At 45.3% G+C, this 19,264-nt stretch overlaps 1 protein-coding gene and 1 long non-coding RNA gene across 3 annotated transcripts in view; one reads left to right on the top strand and one right to left on the bottom strand.

Annotated features, from left to right (window-relative positions):
* The window catches only part of LOC148534331 (uncharacterized), a 51,145-nt gene that overhangs the window by 5,493 nt on the left and 26,388 nt on the right, over positions 1-19,264 (bottom strand). Inside the window, exons 2-3 of one of the 2 annotated variants that reach the window (XR_015877661.1) lie at positions 17,413-17,578; positions 12,676-12,755 (exon numbers count right to left, since the gene is read on the bottom strand). This is a non-coding gene — a long non-coding RNA (uncharacterized LOC148534331). Of the gene's footprint in view, positions 1-12,675; positions 12,756-17,412; positions 17,579-19,264 lie in introns of those variants that run through there. The other variant, XR_015877660.1, reaches the window with a different exon arrangement.
* NPR3 (natriuretic peptide receptor 3) overlaps positions 1-19,264 on the top strand; it is a 147,385-nt gene that overhangs the window by 115,449 nt on the left and 12,672 nt on the right. Inside the window, exon 6 of the mRNA XM_088466958.1 lies at positions 17,495-17,624. Within this exon, the coding sequence (XP_088323084.1) occupies positions 17,495-17,624 (130 nt within the window). The remainder of the gene's footprint in view (positions 1-17,494; positions 17,625-19,264) is intronic.

The following is a 19,264-nucleotide window of genomic DNA, read 5'->3' as shown; positions in this document are numbered from 1 at the left end:
CCATACTACTCTTTGGATTTCACCCCTGTGAGATGCTGGAGTCGAAGTCCATGGGGTAAGTGTGGGCAGCGTCATGATGTGATTCTTGTCATGAAGGCCTTGCCTCCACTGATGCATGATGCGTTTTTGCAATCAGAACCCGACCACCACTACCTGAGGATGCAAGTCACTTCTTCCTGCATCATGGGTAAGTATTTAAGATGCAAATCATATAATCATGACCCTGACAACCCCACAATAGAGAGAAGCAGGATCCGAGAGGGTAGCCTACCCTACCGGGAGAGGCCTACCCTACTGGGAGAACTCACAGAAATTCAGGGGTCTTCTGTACATTTCAGAAGAGTAGGCAAGTATGCACAGCAGGTTCTTCATCCACTCTGGCCCCTCCTGATGTACAACTTGGTCACATCTTGTCTCCCAACCATAGAGGTCAACTGTGGTAGCTGAGATGCGCACCCAGAATCCATTTTATTCCTACCTTTATGAACCTAAACGTGTGGCTTGGTATCTGCCTGATCAAAGTTTCTGTTCCATGCTTTCTGGGTGTGATATTCTTCATCGTTTGACTGCAGTTAACTACCATGTATTCCTTGTAATGTTTTCTCGCTACCTGCCCTGACCTCAACCACCCCTTTGTCTGTGCTTTCACTATTCAATTTGGCTGTGACGACCTCCAAAACATCTATTCTAACCAGTCTGTTAAAATTCCGATTTAGTCACCAGTCAGCTACAAGGTGGGATAATATCAGGTGTTCAGTTGGTGTCACATAATAAGCCTGATTCCCATTACAGGTCATTGTTGTGTTGTGGGATTTCCTGTTTAGTAACCCAGCTTGTTCTTACACAGATTGCTTGCTCATGGCCCTGACCTTAGATTCTTCCCAGACCTTGGACCTGCATGCTCAACTGAACTAAAGTAGCCAGCTCCAACCTTGGTCTGTACTTCACAACCCTTCTGTTTACTCATCAGCTGCAGAACTAGACTAGCCTGGGCTTCTATCACTCTCTTGTGTTGGTTGCTGACACTTGATGACCCTGATTGGTCAGCACAATTTGCTAGTGGCATAGTACATCCATACATGGAATATTTTAGTACAATAGACCGTATTTCATGATAACAAATGGGGTGTGTTGCCTTTCGCGTTTGTGGGTATAGTCATGTGAAATGGGACATGGCTGTCTGGATTAGTGTGAAGGTAATTGGAGGATTAGAACCATGGCCAATTGTGACCCATTTCTAAGTAAGTAATGTAGGGATATATGTACAGATCTCAATATAATTGTTAACCAGATTTAAAAAACAAACAAACAAAAACTAAAAACAAAACTATATATAGGGTAGACGTCTCTTATGGGACAAGTTCTGCGTGGATCCTTGAGTTTCCACATTATAAATCTGTGACTCCAAAAGCTCTCTTCACTTTTGTCATTGTATGAACAATGATATTGGCCCTCATTCAGAGCCACTCGCAAACAGCAGTACGCTCGTTGCGTTCCGATGTTGAATAACCGCGCATGCGTCGGTGTAACACTGCGCATGTGCGTACGGCAGATTGCGAGTTTTTTGGGTCTCGTTCGTCAAATACCGTACAGGAAGTGACATGTCAAATGTGATTGACAGAACAGGGCGTTTTTGGGTGTTGACGGGGGTGGAGATGGAAAAACGCAGGCGTGGCGAGGCGTTTTTGGGGCGTACATACATTAGCAAATGCGAGCGTAAAATGTGTTCGGACCGACTCATACGTCACTGGATGATCCTCTTTCCCTTCAAAATGCTCGCACAGCTTAGGGTCTGGATTACTCGACCACATTGGCGATGGCCTTCTCCTCTGTCCCGGGACTCCACGATGTTGTTGCGATTAATCGCGGGGGGGCTGAAAAGCAATTAGTGTTGGATTGAAAACCGGCTTGGTATGTGTTTTGAAATCAGTTTTTTGGGATAGCACAAAAGCGTACGCAGGTGGAACTCAGAGCTGCTAATGTCAGGATGACACAATCAATTTGCGTACATTTGTGGGGGTTTATTTTGCCCTCAATTTGGTGGTTAGGGCCTATTGTAACAATAATGTCATCATGTTTTAATTTTCGCACCATTTTATTTTTACCTCTTGAATTTGCCTCGTTATATGATTTTTTAAACGTTCCTTAAAGAGCCCATTTCTTTTTTTTTTATTTTTCTTGTTTTTTGCCAGTTTTTGCCTTTTGGTCCAGGATTAAATGTAACCCATTTGTACAATAATTTCACAATCCAATGTCAGATTTTTTGTTTCAATTTATTGCTCAAACAAAAAAATAAAAAATTAAAATATTGGGGACATCTTTTTTTGCCAAAGATATGTCCCAAAATCAAACAAATTGGCCCAACATAACTGTTGACATAAACATACATCCAAAATTTAAAAACATTTCACAAGAAAGGAGAGGGAAGTTTTGACCAGAAAGGAATATGAGCCAAGCACAGAAGGATTGTGGGAAAAGTCACCATTGCTGTCACCGTTTTTTCACCCGTTTGGATGGGGGAGGGAGGGCGCCAGACCGGGTCCGGGATGTCATCGGGCTGGCCTGTCCAGAGGCAGATGTTGTGGCCTCTGGACTAGGCACAGGGCTAGGCACATTTGGAGGATTGGCTGATGTTGTGCCAGAGGTGGAGGATCCTGATGTTCCGGCAGGAAGGGAGGTTGGCTCCACCATGTGCTGGCGAACGAGCTGCTCCAGGGCATTGGCGATGCGGATGTTGGCCCTGGTATTTTCCGCCAGGGCCTGACCAATGGTCACGTTGGCCGCAGCATTTTGCTCCAGGGCCTCAGCCACCCGTACCAGACTGGCGTCCATCCTCTGCAGAATCTCCGTATGGAAATCCGATTTGAAATTGAGTTCTGTGAGGAGGGACACTGCCTGCGAGGGGGATTGCCCTGGACTGGCTTCTGCAGGGTCCTCAGCCGGATGTACTGGTTCCTCCCCTGCCGAGCCAGCAGAAATTCGGCGGCCAAGGCTCCCCTCTGGAGCAGATTCATCCGCCTGTGTCTCTGTTAGGAAAAAAGAGAAAAGCCTCACATTAGAATCTACATATTGGCACAATAACATTTCAGAGTTGATGACATCAAAAGATTTACCTGGGACAACATGAGGAGCCGCAAAGTCTGGCATGTCCGTATCCATGTTGGACACGCCAAACACCTCCACAGGCTGCACACACCCCTGTGCCAGCTCTTCTAAATCCGTCAACTCCAATGACACAGGGGTGGGACCCCCACCTGTCCCCCTTGCATGCCTAGCCCTGTCCGCCAGTTTTTGCTTTAGGCGATATTTGAAGTCGCCCCATCTGTGGGAAAAAATGGAAGCCATTATCCTTTTGTTTAAAATGGTGTTTGTTTTTAGGGGGGGGCAAGTGTTTACTTACCGCCGTTTGACATCCCGGGCTAGACGGACATAATCACCCACCCTATTGACAGCAACGGCTACCTCTTCCCACATTCTCCCCTTCTGGCTTAGACTCATATTCCTGTCTGCCTGTGGCAGGATGTCCACACACTTCTGTATCAAAACCTCCATCTCCTTTCTTGTGAAATGTGGCTGCCTTTTTTTTTTGGCAGCTTTGGCCGGAATACTGGGCCCAGCAGCCTCTTCCATGTCATCCTCCTCACCTATTTGTGTAAATATTCAGATTTCACAAAATCACAACTTGCCCAATCTTATGTTTCAAATTAATCATTGATACAAAATGCATGAAAGACTTACCGCCTGACTCTTGGGCATTGTTTCCCTGGTCTGTCGCCATGTCTGAGGTCCAAACAAGAAATACACCAGAATTTTAATGTGTTTTCGTGACGTATTTATGCATGCGTCCTTATTTTGCGGCCGCATCATTGATTGTGCGTTCCTATGATCCCTCCTTAATTTGTTCGGGAAACGAAACACTATTTATGGCTTGGTGTGTCTCGAGTCGAGGTGGCGTTTTTGGATTGTTGGAGGTTACCTTGGCTGGAGTGTATTGTTTGCGTATAAAGGAGTTGGCGTTTGGAGATTATTTTGTTTGGTAGATTTGCGTTTTTATTTTCCGTTCTCTTTTTTGCTTTTTATTTTTTGGACCTCGTTTCTTGATTTGGTAAGTTTTGTTAAGTCTAACTTTTGATCAATTGTTGTTTCATTGTGTTTCTTCGTTTTTTAAAATTTTGGATCCCTATTTTCATCTATTTTAGCTTTTGATTAATTTCGGACCCAAAGACCTTTTGATTTGGACTCTTATATATTTGCTCTTGGTAAGTCCATTTTTTATCTTGTATTTGCGAACTAATTAGCGCATTTTTACTACTTACTATTGTGACTTGTATTTGCGAACTAATTAGCGCATTTTTACTACTTACTATTGTGACTTGTATTTGCGAACTAATTAGCGCATTTTTACTACTTACTATTGTGACTTGTATTTGCGAACTAATTAGCGCTTTTTAAAATGCTTATTAATCATTTTTATATTTTTGAGGTTGCCCTTTCGCTTTTTGTGCAAACATTTCAACCCATTTTGATGTACTGTGTGCAATGTCGTTTTGCACTTTTGCCAAATGTGTGTTTCGCATATTTTAAGTTTGGTCTAGCACAAAATTTAGAAACAAAAATGCACAGAGTGAAATTTGTAAAATAATTTTTGTGATTAATTTCAGTTTGGACGTATAATGACAATACCCCGGCATGTAAGCAGCAATGGATGGTATCATCAAGCTAAGTTGTTTTGAATTTTCTTTTGGGGTGGGTCCAAAGCCTTACATTCCAATCTTGCCATTTCAGGTTGATCTAGGGCGGATTGTTCTGGCCATGCTCCCAGAAGCCGACCAACCTCAATCTCGTCCCAGGCGTAGGCATCGTAGGCGTGCAAGGCCCCAGATATTTCGAACACGTGTCACCCTTTTTGGAATGCCCGATGATGAGGTTTTAAGACGCTACCGTCTTCCTCCCAAAATCATCATAGACACTCTCTCATTAATAGAGAGTGATCTTGAGCGGCAAATTGACAGTCCTACAGCAATACCACCACTTACGCAATTTATGGCGGTGTTACATTTCTGTGCCTCAGGATCGTTTCAAACAACGGTGGGAATAGTGGCGGGCATCTCACAATCCTCCTTTTCCCGGATCCTGAGGGCAGTGATGGAGGCACTTTTCAAGCACCTCCATCATTTTATTCAAATGCCTTTGGATATGGGTGCCCTTAGTGTGGCCAAGGCCAATTTTTACCAAATAGCTGGCTTCCCACACATCATAGGGGTTGTGGATGGTACTCACATACCACTTCAGCCTCCAGCACGGCTGGAGTCCATATTTCGAAACAGGAAACACTATCACTCCCTGAATGTAATGGTGGTATGTGATGCCTCCCTCCAGATCCTGTCCCTGAATGCAAAATTACCAGGAAGTGCACATGACTCCTTCGTCATCCGGCAATCAGGGATATGGCACAAATTAAACAACCTACAAGCTGGTGATGCGTGGCTTCTGGGTAAGTGGAGACCTTTAGTACATAACAATGTTAAGCTTGATACACAGTGATCCTGATGTTGTCTATTCTTTTTCACAGGAGACAGTGGATACCCTTGCATGCCCTGGCTGCTCACTCCTTACTTGGCTCCCACACCAGGTCTACAAAGTGAGTTTAATACCGCACTTACAGCCACCAGGCAAGTGGTGGAGCGCTGTATCGGCCTTTTAAAAGGCCGATTCAGATGCCTCCACCGCTCTGGTGGCGAGCTCATGTATTTGCCGGATATGGTTTCGAAAATTGTGGTCCTGTGTGGGATATTTCACAACATCGCCATAAGGAGTGGTGTTCCAATGCAGCCAGAGGATGCCTTACCTGAGGATGGCCCCCCCGAGGTTGGTCGGGGGTCAGTATGTGGGGGGGGCATACGCGATGATGTGGTGGCCCGATATTTTAGGTAATTATTGATCAAACAACAGTGTGTATACCCAATGTGTTCCGTTTTTTTAACGTTCATCTTTTTTTATATTAATTCTTGCACCATCTTCTGTTTGTTTGCATAATCTTTGGCACTCCCACGATGACTAATTCCTGCTACCCTTCCAAAACCTTTCTGTGGAAACTTCGGGAATATATTCTGACACCAATATTGCAACGCCATATTTTTGAAATCATGTGGACATGGACCTTCGTCAACCAGTTCTTGATTTGTTGTGTGTTTGTTTAGTTTTTTTGGTATGTGGAGTTTTTCTGATTATCACTGTGTGTTTTGTTTGTGAGTGACCACTTTGGATTTTGATTTCTGTTGTGAATAAATATTTGGAGAGTGTAATTTGTTTCCTTTTTGGGCACGTTAGAAGCAAGTGTAAACAAACTCCCAAACGTTAATTTTACCTAAGGGGTAACCCAGTAATGAAGCAAGTGGAGCTAAAATGTAATATGTTTTCGGGGTACTAACCAACACAACAAGGAATCGTGTACAATCAGTTGCCTTCGTAAGATTGTCCTGAGCAGTTTGGCCACCAAATAGGAACCTGAAAAATGGTGTAAACTATCATGTTGACCACCACAAAAAAGGAAAATGACATTGGTACTGGGAGGTGTTTCTTGTGCCTGTTTGCATTCGAAATACAACACACAATCTGTAGTGAGTTTCTGGGGCAAACCTTGCTTTAAGAGTCTACTTATGTCAGTGTAAAGAATCTTGGATTTACTCCAAACGCATGAGACAGAGCTTGATTTTAAACAGATTTATTAAGAAACAATTTGTAAAAAAAATTAAAAAAACACTAATTCCGAAGGAGGACCAACAGATGCTCAAGGCCCTGCATTAGCCCGGTGACCTGCTCCCGCATACGGCCCACACAATTCAGAATCTCTTCCCGACGCCTCTGTTCCTCTGTGGGTGACAAAAGTTTGGGGATTAATAAATCGATAATGAAGCAACATTGTAAAAAAACAAAAAACAAGCAAACACAAACTTACAAGCTTGTGGGCCAAAAAAAAATTACACGGATAAAACCCAGAACCCCAAAATGTCGTATGCCAAAAATACAAGGGCCCTAAAAAAAGGCACACAGGTGTGATATGTGTATGGTGACATCAGCAGGAACAGGTACAGACAACCCCCAAAAATACCCTAAGGCGAAAAAAGTAAAAAAAAATGGGGACGACACATGATTACATACAAACAGTTTGTGGTGTCCAAAATAAACTTTAAAAACATACCGTTCTCCAAAACGAGAGAGCCAGAAGCCACTCCCTGGACCACCTCGGAGGTGGCTAAATTCCCCAACCCGAGGGGCAGGGTGTTTTCTTGATCCTGGGAGGGGGTATTTGGAGGAGGGACGGATGGAGGAGAGAGGGAATTGGGCTGGAGGGGAAGTAGTACAGAAATATCGGCCACAGGGTCTGGGGAGGAGGGGGGAATAGAGGAATTGGGGGTTGGAGAGAGGGGCCGGGACCGGCGTCTTGTGTGGCGATGCCGCCGTAGTGTTTGCTGTGCCCCTAAAAAATGACCAAAAAATTGTTGTTAGTTTCAACAGGAAACCAAAAAAAAAAAAAATAGGACAGACATAAAAACATGCACATGCAGATATGACTACAATGACTCAATAGGACAGACATGAAAACATGCACATGCAGATATGACTACAATGACTCAATAGGACAGACATGAAAACATGCACATGCAGATATGACTACAATGACTCAATAGGACAGACATGAAAACATGCACATGCAGATATGACTACAATGACTCAATAGGACAGACATGAAAACATGCACATGCAGATATGACTACAATGACTCAATAGGACAGACATGAAAACATGCACATGCAGATATGACTACAATGACTCAATAGGACAGACATGAAAACATGCACATGCAGATATGACTACAATGACTCAATAGGACAGACATGAAAACATGCACATGCAGATATGACTACAATGACTCAATAGGACAGACATGAAAACATGCACATGCAGATATGACTACAATGACTCAATAGGACAGACATGAAAACATGCACACGCAGTTAGGGCCCACAAGAAAAACTTGAAAACCACAGTCCAGAACACTTACTTTCCGCAATCTGCATGCGAAAGCATGCCAGCAAGCGGGGCGTCCGCCGGTGCAGGTCCGACCACTTGCGCTCCAGCTGGCCAATATGTCGGCGTGAGCCGAAGGAGCGCAGGCGTCGACGTACCTCCGCATATGCGGAACGCTTGCGCCTATTGGAGATGGGTGGAGGCTGACTGGTGATCCTCCTGTCCATCACCTCCGTCAGCACCAGCAGTTCGCGCCTGGTGAATGCGGCGGATCTCATGATGGCAATGGTGTTTTTTTGACAAAATATTTTTAATAAAGCACCCAAAAAAAATTTGATTGGCTAATGTATTTGTGAAATTAACAGGACCAATTCTATTGGTTAGTGTATGAGTCATGTGTTCGACAGGGCCAGAAATCTCTTGAGAGTTATGATAGGCTTGATGCAGTGACATGCGTAAGCTAATTTAAATAAAGAAATGAACCACAGAAAAATTGTGGGGAGACAAACAAATAGAACAATTGTTTAATTGGGGCTAACATGTCTTTGGAACAATAAAAGCGAAGGTTTCAGCCGTACGTATTCTGCGAGCAAATACAAACACGGACAAGATTAAAGTTTATTGCATTGTGTTGAAAAAAAATAAAAAATTAAGCTAATTGATATATTGATTGGCATGATACGATTGAGGGAGGTAGGCCGAAAAAACGAGCAGGTAATCGGAATCTGACAGTCCCACTTCCGGTTTGTACTTGTGCGTGCGTTTCCTTCAAGCCATTTCGGGGATGTACGCTCGCTATTTGGCACGCTCGTTAGTCAGAGGAGGGGTCGCCTGAGTTTGGGGCGGATTTTTAGCTGCGTAGGAAAAAACGAGCGAGTGCTTGAATTTAAATATTTTTTTACGTACGGCGAACGTGCGTACGCCCACTTGCGAGTGGGTCTGAATCAGGGCCATTATGTCTAAACTTCTGGGTAAACCTATAGACTTTGTAGTTTCAGCATCATGTGTGTATGCTGAAGCCTAAGAAGGGGTCATTTTTATTTATTTTGAAAGCCAAAATCCATTTTTCTGTAATAGCCAGAAAAGTAGATGGTGGAGTAAATTTGAGTTCCGTTCTACATCGACGGAACCTTAGTCAGCTGCCTGCTTTGCCTGTCTTTCCTGTTGCATCTTACTTCAATTACACTTTTTCTTTTCCTCAATTTCCAGCTTTTGGGAAAACAGTAGGATTTACAATTTGTAAAAGCACGGAAGCCACTGATCTTTGTGTCAGTTTATTGATTTCAGTTGTCAGATCTTGAGCATGTCTTATCTGGAGGGCCGTAACTAGAGTGGTGCAACAAGTGCCACCGCACAGGGCACCACAAAACAGGGGGCGCTGATTGGGCCTGTCAATTTTTTATTTATAATCATTCTCACTTGTAGCTTCCTCTTATTTTATCTCTGGAATCTCCTGGCCGCCCCTCCCTGGCAAACTCCCCCTCCATCTAGCCACCTCCCCAAGCACCTTCAGTCACATTTTATTCTATTTAGCACACACATTTAAAAGTACAGTCATACCTGGGACTCAAACTATCTGTCCTACAATTTCTGATGGCAGTCCTGAACACAGCTACCGATTTCCGAACCAAGTGGTACCAGCTCACCTCGAGAACCGATGCACGTGAGTTCAGCTATCGGCGCATGATATATATACGGATCCCCCTGCCGCTGATATTTGCTGCATATACACCACAAGTAGCGCTCTTTCTATACCTTTAGTCTGTAATCTACCCTGCCGGCTCCAGGCTTGTGCACAGCTTGTGCACAAATCCTGCTGCAGGTGCAGCATCACCAGCGTTCTCCTACATCTTGAGCTGGTGAGTTATACTGCATAATTATTGTGTATCATCACTGCAGCCATTAGATTCTCAATGTAGTTGTCAGTGACACCTGGATAACAGTGGTACAATGGGATCTGTACCCCTTCATCATCGTACGGGGCAAATCAGATTGATCATGGCCCTTAACCATGAGGCCACACCAGGGGTGTATCTATAGTGGGTGCAGGATGTGCGGTGCACCCATATTATCTAATATTCACCTCTCCGAAATCCCGCATCGACTGTTGTCAGGGGCCGCAGCCCTGCATTAAACGCCTGGAAAATGGCTGCAGCGGGCATTTTCCTGCCGTTTTGCGCATGTGCAGTGGGGAAATCACTGAAAAATGGTGGCCACGCCATTTTCTCAGTGATCTGTGCATCCACAGTAGACTCTGAGCACAGACTAGTGCCCAGAGTCTACTGCTGCGGTCAGTCCACTGCTGGCCACCGGGGAGAGAGAGGACAGGGGCCCCGGATGGGAAATGCACACGGCCCCCTCCTCTCTTAATACGCCCCTCGGCCACATCCCTTTTTCGGGCATGCTTCTTATGTCCCTGTTTGAAAAATAGGAGGGCGCCAATGCTCTTTCCGGCCCAGGACACCAAAAAGTCTAGTTACGGCTCTGCTTATCCGTGCCAATATGGAAGTGAAACTAGGCTTTCTGTGTGTCGGTCACTGAAAAACCTAGCACATTCAACTTCTCTTATACATGACTGCTGCGGGATGTAGTCGGCATCCCGGCGTGTGGGATGCTGGCGGTCTGAATACCGGCGCCAAAATCACGACAGGTCGGGATCACGGCACCAGTATCCCGACCGCCGGCATCCCGAAGGTAAGTATCGGGGTGTTAAGGGGAGGTTAGGGTTAGGTAGCGGGGTTAGGGTTAGGCATTAGGGGGAGGGATAGGGTTAGGCATCGGGTAGGGATTGTTAGAATTAGGGTGCGGGGAGGGGGAGGTTAGATTTAGGCACTAGGGGGGAGGTTAGGTTCAGGCACCCGGGAGGGGGTGTTAGGTTTACGGGAGGGGGAGGTTAGGCTTAGGCACTATGGGGGGAAGTTAGGTTTAGGCACCGGGGAGGGGGTGTTAGGTTTAGTGTACGGGGAAGGGGAGGTTATGCTTAGGCACTATGGGGGGGTGGTTAGGGTTAGGCATTAGGAGGAGGGATAGGGTTAGGCATCAGGTAGGGAGTGTTAGGATTAGGGTGCATGGAGGGGGAGGTTAGATTTAGGCACTAGGGGGGGAGGTTAGGTTCAGGCACCGGGGAGGGGGTGTTAGGTTTAGGGTATGGGGAGGTTAGGCTTAGGCACTATGGGGGGGTTAGGTTTAGGCATAGTGGATGGGGTGCCAGTGGCAAACGCAGGATTTCTAGAGGGGGGTTTCCAAATGCGTGATTTAGAGTGAGTGTGGCCAGTCCATGGAGAGGGCATAATTATCACTTATTCAGCTTTTAATATGCGTCATACAAAGTGTATTGTGTGTCATAATTCCAGCATATACAGGACCAGAGATCACAGTAAGCCATTAGATGCGGCAGTAGGCCATCCTGCTTGAGCTGAATGTTTTTATTTTAGATGTGAGCACCATTCCAGGGCATGGGAGCAAGTCCGGGAGTCTGGTGGAGCAGCAGAAGAACCTAGCACTGCCCTGGACATACAGTATATGTAAATATTGGGCTCTATAGCAGTGCATCTCTAACAGTGCATATTTTCCAAATCCCCTAATTGGTGCACAGGTTATTTATTACTGGCTGATACATGTTAAAAGATCCACAGGTGGTGCTATTTATTTTATTTATGATACTGAGAAGAACATGCAGCACTAGTAAAATTCCATTATATTACTATTTCTATTGTGGTCATGGTGTGGACTGGGGAGGGGGGTTTCCAGGCAGATGGAAACCCCCCCTGCGTTTGCCTATGGGTGCTAGGTTTAGTGTACTGGGAGGGGGAGGTTAGGCTTAGGCACCATGGGGGGGAGTTAGGCATCGGGTAGGGAGTGTTAGGATTAGGGTGCGGGAGGGGACGTTAGATGTAGACACTAGAGGGGGAGGTTAGGTTTAAGGTACGGGGAGGGGGAGGTTAGGCTTAGGCACTATGGGGGGGAGGTTAGGGTTAGGCACCGAGGATGGAGAGTTAGGGTAGAGGTTAGGGCAGGGGTTATGAAATCTCTCACCGTGCGATCCTATGGGTGTCGGGATTCTGGCTGTCGAGATGCCGCTGTCGGTATTCTGACTAGCGGCATCCCGACAGCCGGGATTTCATACCCAACCTGACTGCTGCGTATGTAAAACTACTTCCAAGAGTATACCTCAACCAGACACAGATCAAAATCCCTCATCAGACCTCACTAAAGCAATAAAGAAGTTTTATTGTCATGAAATTTTTTTACTGTGTTTTAATAAACCCAAGCAAATTTTGCTGGCTCTCCGTAAGTGTTCTCACATAATTGACATTCTTAAGGGAAAATATGCGACGGGCAAAAATGCAAACATTCATTGTGTTCTCTTGGTTTTTACGGAATGGAATCATATTCTGAAATATTATCATTAAATTATGATTACTTAAGGATCAGTCACACTTTGGCTGCACAGTACCTGCCTGTGTTAATCATGTACATGTTCCTACCACAGTCTAAACATGCTCCAACCACAATTTAGTAAAATAAGCCACAAACAGAATTTAAAATAATAAAATCTAGGCTCCCATTTAGCTATTACATTCGCTGTATTTTTTGCATATAGGAAAAATGTTAGAATTATTTACTTTTAATATTACTATTTACCTTTTGGCTAGCCTCTATCTCCATGAATGGGGCGAAGTGAGAGACCCAGGCTTTGCTTGCTGATCACTCTACGTAGGGACCTACCAGGCAGATTTTATAAGATTTTTGTCTGCTAAGAAGCTTTTGACAATATTGCAAAAAATAAAAATGCTGCAATGTAGACGCCTGGTGGAGACTGCTATGAGAAGTAAATATAATGTTATTTAAATTCCTGTACAGAATAAAGAGTCACAATGACAGTAGGTAGGACAAATTCTCCTTGGTAAGGGGAGTTACCATGCAGCCAAGGACACTTTGCACTGAGGCATCTCCAAATGGGAAAAAAAGTCAATTATAACCAAGTGGTAGAGAAGAATGTTATAAAGTTACAAGCAAGATGACAATTAATACAAATTAATAAAGGAAAGAGTTTTCTTAAGGAAAAGAGAACTGAGGGCCTGATTCAGAGCCGGACACTCTGACCAGAGCACTCGCTCTGTATCAGGGCCCTCCTACCTAAACTTGGAGCGGCCTCTTGGACGCTCGCAAAGCTGTGGGTTACCACCCACAGCTTATGCGAGCGTCCTTGTTGATGTTCGCGATGGTCCAGACCATCGCGACCATCGGGCTTGCGACAAGACCCTGCGGTAGGGTCTCGGTGACCCCAAGCCCTGGAGTGATTTTGGCTCTATCAGAGCCAAAATCACTCCCACTGACATCACTAGTAATGTCAGTGGGGCCGGACCCAGACGGTAGGCGTTCCCATGGGAACGCCTCCCTCTGGCAGCCACGCCCCCGGCACGCCCACCAAAGGGGGAGTGCTGTCAATCAACATCGACAGCATGCCCCCTTTGGTGCGAGACCTGGAGCGACGGCTTCCCCGGGTCTCGCGCATGCGCACGACGGAGCTCCCTCCGTCGTGTGCATGCGCACTAGGGCACCATCGACCCGCTTCCGAGCGCTCGCGAGCGGGTCTGAATCAGGCCCTGAGACTCAACATGTATTTCAAAGTTTAGCTTAGCACCTTCACAAACATTATCAGTAATATATTATGACTTTAGTTATATGTTTATTTCTACAGTAAAGCCACAAAAGCTTATTAGAAAGTTTGTGTTGTCTTGAGCATTAATTACATCTAGATATAAGCATAACCGTTACCTCTAGATTGGAACCAATTAGCTTCTTCACCCTCCTGTTATGAAATGTCCTGTGGAATTATTAAGATTAGTTACTGTACACTTTCTTACAGTCACTAGGGTGGAATACAAAGGACAGTAAAGGTGCGTACACACGGTACGATGTCTATGAACGATATCAACGATAACGATATAGTTCAACGATAAATCGTTTTTATGCAGCAAACGACCAACGATGCGCGTTCCCGCATGGACGATAACGATATCTACGGTCGTCCGTACATGCAGGCCAATTTTTTACGATTTCATCACGATTTGCATGATCAGAGATGTGGCAGGTTGACTTCACTGAAAGATATCAATCATATTATTATTACCAGTTATTATATAGCACACACATATTCCGCAGCGCTTTACAGAGAATATTTGGCCATTCACATCAGTCCCTGCCCCAGTGGAGCTTACACTCTATATTCCCTATCACAGGCTCACATACATTCACACTCGGGTTAATTTGTGTTGGGAGCCAATAACATAGATATCTTTCAGTGTGCACACCCAATATCGTTTGTCCTGCACTACATAAAAGTTCAAGGGAAATCGTTCAGCCATATCGTTGGTTGTGCAGAACGTACCATGTGTACCCAGCTTAACCAACCAGTGACGAGACACTTTATTAAAGAGTTGTTAGCCAGTGAAATGTTTTATCACCAATATCCACAATGCTATAACCACTAGGGGCACTGTTGCATTGGATTGTATGGCTGCTTATTCCATTATACAGTCAAGCAATTTCTTTTTTTTTTTTTTAACTATGTTAAGTCTAAAACAACCAGAAATGGATTGCAAGTTCTTCTTTGAGTCTAAAGCAAATGCTAAAAAGACATTTGTATAACTGATACGTTTCATTTAACTTTTCCTCCTTACCGTTATTTTTATATATTTATTTATTGAGCTATTTTTAATAGAAGGATATTATTATTACAGCACATGTAGATTTGTAATAATATGTACATTTATGCTACATTTCCAAAGTATGTAAATATGTTGTATAGCAATAGATATACTTTTGTTTTATAAACACGGTTTGGTATGGTCTAGGCAGGGCCATAATAAGGGTGTGCAAGTGGTGACACTGGGGGGGGGGCACTGTTGCTTCCCTTATTGGCACCTGTATTTGGCTTGTAGGGTGCATGGAACAGCAGCCTGCAGACCCACCGGAGAGCCACCCTGCGAATCATTGAGCTCAGCGTCCTGGTCCCGGTGACTGCTCGAGCCCCGCTTCGTGACAGATCCGATGGATCTTTGTGCACAGATGTAAATGGCGAGTTTTTGCATAAACTTGCATTTTTTGCCATCCTATTCTGAGTCAGACGGAACTTGGCGCTGGATCTGTCTTTACGTGAAATTGGGTGTCTCAGGGTGGCAACCGGATGGTGAAAATGTGAGCGCACGGAACCTCCCTGTACTCTGATAGTATCATATGAGTGTTGTGGAGGTGTATGTCATGCTCCATGCGTGTCATGCACATGGCTCACGGCAGCATGTTTCTGACGGATCTCTTGCATCTACAGTAGCATGGGGTTGGTGTAAGTGCCAATACTACTGATAACGATTGCATGAAACCAATGGGCGAAATGCGTTTCCACTTGTAGACGCACAAATCCCCGCATTAGCCCTATGGATTGTCTCAGCAGAAGCTAGTAAGTCAGGCTTCCGCTGCTACAGCCAATTTGTGTGCGACTCAGAATCCGCTCCTCACATGCGCGGTCGCGGTGCCGGCCGGGGGCACATTATCACCCTGCTACGGCTCTGTTTCAGGGAGCAAATTACACCTTGTTTGGTCCCTTTTTTTGTCTTGCTCCTAACGGAGGGACTCCGACTATATCCCTTTTACATTGCTCAGCCTTCTATTGTGATTAAACAACTCAGTGAACAGGTGGTAAAGACGTTTTCCCTCATGAATGTCTGTACATTGTACACGTTTTATTATTTTCATTCAGTATACTTCTGGCCAATACACACTTTGTGCCTGATTCAGAGCCGGTCGCTAGATGCGGCCGCTCGCTCCCAGCATATGGAATATGGAAACTCAGCTAAGTGATGTCAAGGCAGGCGATCGCATGGCAAGGCATAAGCACGCCCACTATGTCTTGGCGAGCGATCACTATGTGTTCATAGACGCCCACCAGCCTGTCTTCATCCGCCCACTAGCGCACATCATCTCCTGGAAGTATATACAACCATCAGTACATCGGGAACCATCAGTTCAGACCGCAGCGCTTGTGGTTGACTGTACCCTACCGCAAGCACTGCGAGCTGTTCTGTGTAAATATCAACCAGGTGACGTGTACTCTGACGCTGCCTGTTAATAATGCTCGCCTCTGAAACAGCGTTGAAACACTCAGGCACGCCTGCGTTCGCAGCTCCACTCCCCCGTTACTACTGCCCTGCCCCTGTTACCACCCACAACAGGCCTCTCCTGTCACTCATTCCACTGGGCTGTCTTTGCAGGGCGAGCGAGCGTTACCCGATCGCTCAAACTAGTTAGTGCACTGCGATGCATACGCATGCGCAAATTCATAACATCGGCCGCGTACGAGCGAGCGGCCACATGCGAACGGGTATAAATCAGGCCCCTTGTCCCATCAGAAATTGTATCCATCTTTATCCTTAGCCATGTCACTAGTTAAAGAACTGTAAGCCTGAAACATACAGTATTATATACAGGGCCGGATTATAGGCAGAGCGACAGTCCAGGGGCCCCCACACATCGGGGGCCCCCACAGACCTTAATCCGGCCCTGATTATATAGCTGAACATCCATTAGTCACCACATCAAGTTATTGTAATGGGTATGTAGTTCAGATCCTGACTCATGCCCAACTCTTGTATTGAAAGAGAAGGCGGCTCTTTTTCTGGGGCACTCTTGTACATAATATGATATCAAAATGTCACTTTTATTAAGGTGAATTAAAATGATGTCTCTCTAGAAAATGTGAGTCCAAGGAATCATTAAAACAATGATTCCAATTTTAATGATTCTTTGGGCTCACATTATCTAGAGAGACATCATTTTAACTGACCTTAATAAAAGTTGCATTTTAATTTATACAATATTACATACAAGAGTGCCACAGAAAAAGAGCCTTCTTCTCTTCCAATACATACTCTCTGGCTCTAGGGAGCACCACCAACTTGCGTGATGTAACCCTGTAATAGGTTTATATGTATATCTCTTTGTTGATTAACACTATATGATCCTCGTATATCATTTTTCTGTACGGATTCTTTTCCCTTTTTCTTTTAGACTGGCATACCCAGCTCTTGTAAAGTGTTCATTTCATTTATTTAAATTTACTCCGTTTAGTATTTGGCCGAATCTTGCGGTAACTCCTATTCTGTTGTAAGTGCAATAATAATGGTGTGATCTGCGTCTCGGGCCATAAGCTCTGTCAACTTGACATACTGTAACACTACAAGATAGACTAATCATGATGGATTGTATAACAGATGTGTGAGTATCTATCACTGCGTGATTTGAATGAGATCTACAGCTTCTGTGCAGTAAGGTCTGTTGCGATAGATAATATTCTGAACTGTGTTACATTGTGTCACTCACCCTGGCACGTTCCTTGTGTTCCCCCTCTGGCGCTGCTGAAGAAGATATGTCACAACTCATTTCTCTGTATTGTGTCACTTAGGTCATCGGAGACTATTTTGGAATTCAAGGAAATTTTGAAGTTCGACCGAACCTGAAGCTTCTTTGGGGGTCTGGTAGGATAAGGCTAGAAGAGAACAAAGTGTTTGAACAACCCCCTCCATGTAAAACATGTAAGTCATTTTATGCATTAAATCTATACACGGAAGAAAACATCTTTGACAGTGTTTATCCATGAAGGTCATATTAGAGCAGATTCTTCTGTGCCGTTGCTTGACACCCAGATCATGGACAGAAACAGGTTGTGCATAAGGCCCTCCATGTAACACCGCAAACACCCAGTTACAATCTACCCACATATACTAATGGCAGTGAGAGCCTAAGATGACCAGACCCTTCCGATCTACTCAGCTAGTCTTCCCCTGCTCTGTGTATATCACGTACTGTTGCCCAACAGTACTGTACTATCTACAATAAAGGAATATTGTATCTACTGTATGGAGCTACCCTATTATTAGATGTCTGTAAATACATAGGGTCTCATTCAGACCCGCTCGCAAGCGCTTGAGCGCACGCAAGCGCTTTGATGTTGGGCTCTGCGCACGTGCAGCGCCACACTTCGCGTGCACAAGCCCCGGAGCGAGAGAGAAATTTTCTCGCTCCGGGGCTCACTGCAAAAGGGGCGTCTGTCGATGGTGATCGACAGCTCGCCCCATTCTGTAGGCATGGTGGGGGGGTGGCTTCACAAACGGAGGCGTTTGTGGGCGGCCCCACTGACATGACCAGTGATGTCAGTGGGAGAGCTTCCGCCTCTATTAGAGCCGGAAGCTCTCTGGGGCTTGCGGCAGATGAGACCCTTCCACAAGGGTCTCGTCGCAAGCCCCAATGGTCGCGATGGTCTTGACCATCGCGACCATCAACCTGGCCGCTCGTTAAAGCTGTGGGTGATCACCCACAGCTTAGCGAGTGGCCAGAAGGCCGGCTCTTTTTAGAGATGCGGCCGCCCTCATTCAGAGCGAATGCTCGCATTTCGCGAGCGTCTCTGAATGAGGTCCATAGTTCAACAGCAGGGAACATGTTGCCAAATTGAGCCATGTCTTAGACCTACTGATGTATTCTTTTACAATCAATGTATACATTGCAGAGTGTGCATTGGCATCTATCCAGACTAATGGGGCCCATACATCAGACAGCTACTGGGGCAATTCCCCAGTTCTGCCGATGCCTGAGTCGGGGGCTCAGGGAAATCGAACACATTGGATATACCCGATTTGCCGATTCCAACCAAAAATGATTGGGATTGGCAAGTCGGGGATTTTTATCATGCTGTATTTTGTGAATTCCCAGACGGATTGCTGTCTGCTGATTACCGTTTTTTGATGGACGATCAGCAGATCAGATCGGTGTCGGCCTGTCACTATTTTCAGCTTGATTTTTGTTGATAATTTCTTTGCTCCACTACTACACTTGATACTGAGGACCTCATTCAGAGTCGGTCGAAGCGGCCGCACGGTCGTATGGGAAAAGGGGCCGGATATGCAAATGATTCCCTCGCAAGTTGCGTCCCTAAGTTCGGATCGGTAGCTGGCCGACCAAGGGGAGGAAGCGGTCGGAATTCAAAAAAATACGCCCCCTTCTCGTACACATTGCACGTCATCTCCGGGCATATAAGGATTAATCGAGACCATCGGGAACCATCGGAACTGGTCGTAGAGCTTAAGGTTGACCATACCCTCTCTTAAGCACTACGATCAAGTCAGTGTACAAACCTCCCATGTCACATGTGCCATGACACTACTTTGTTAATTATGCA

This window comes from Taudactylus pleione, unplaced genomic scaffold (assembly GCF_031769625.1).
Source record: "Taudactylus pleione unplaced genomic scaffold, aTauple2 ptg000068l, whole genome shotgun sequence".
NCBI lineage: Eukaryota > Metazoa > Chordata > Amphibia > Anura > Myobatrachidae > Taudactylus > Taudactylus pleione.
This window is presented reverse-complemented; position numbering and strand designations above follow the sequence as displayed.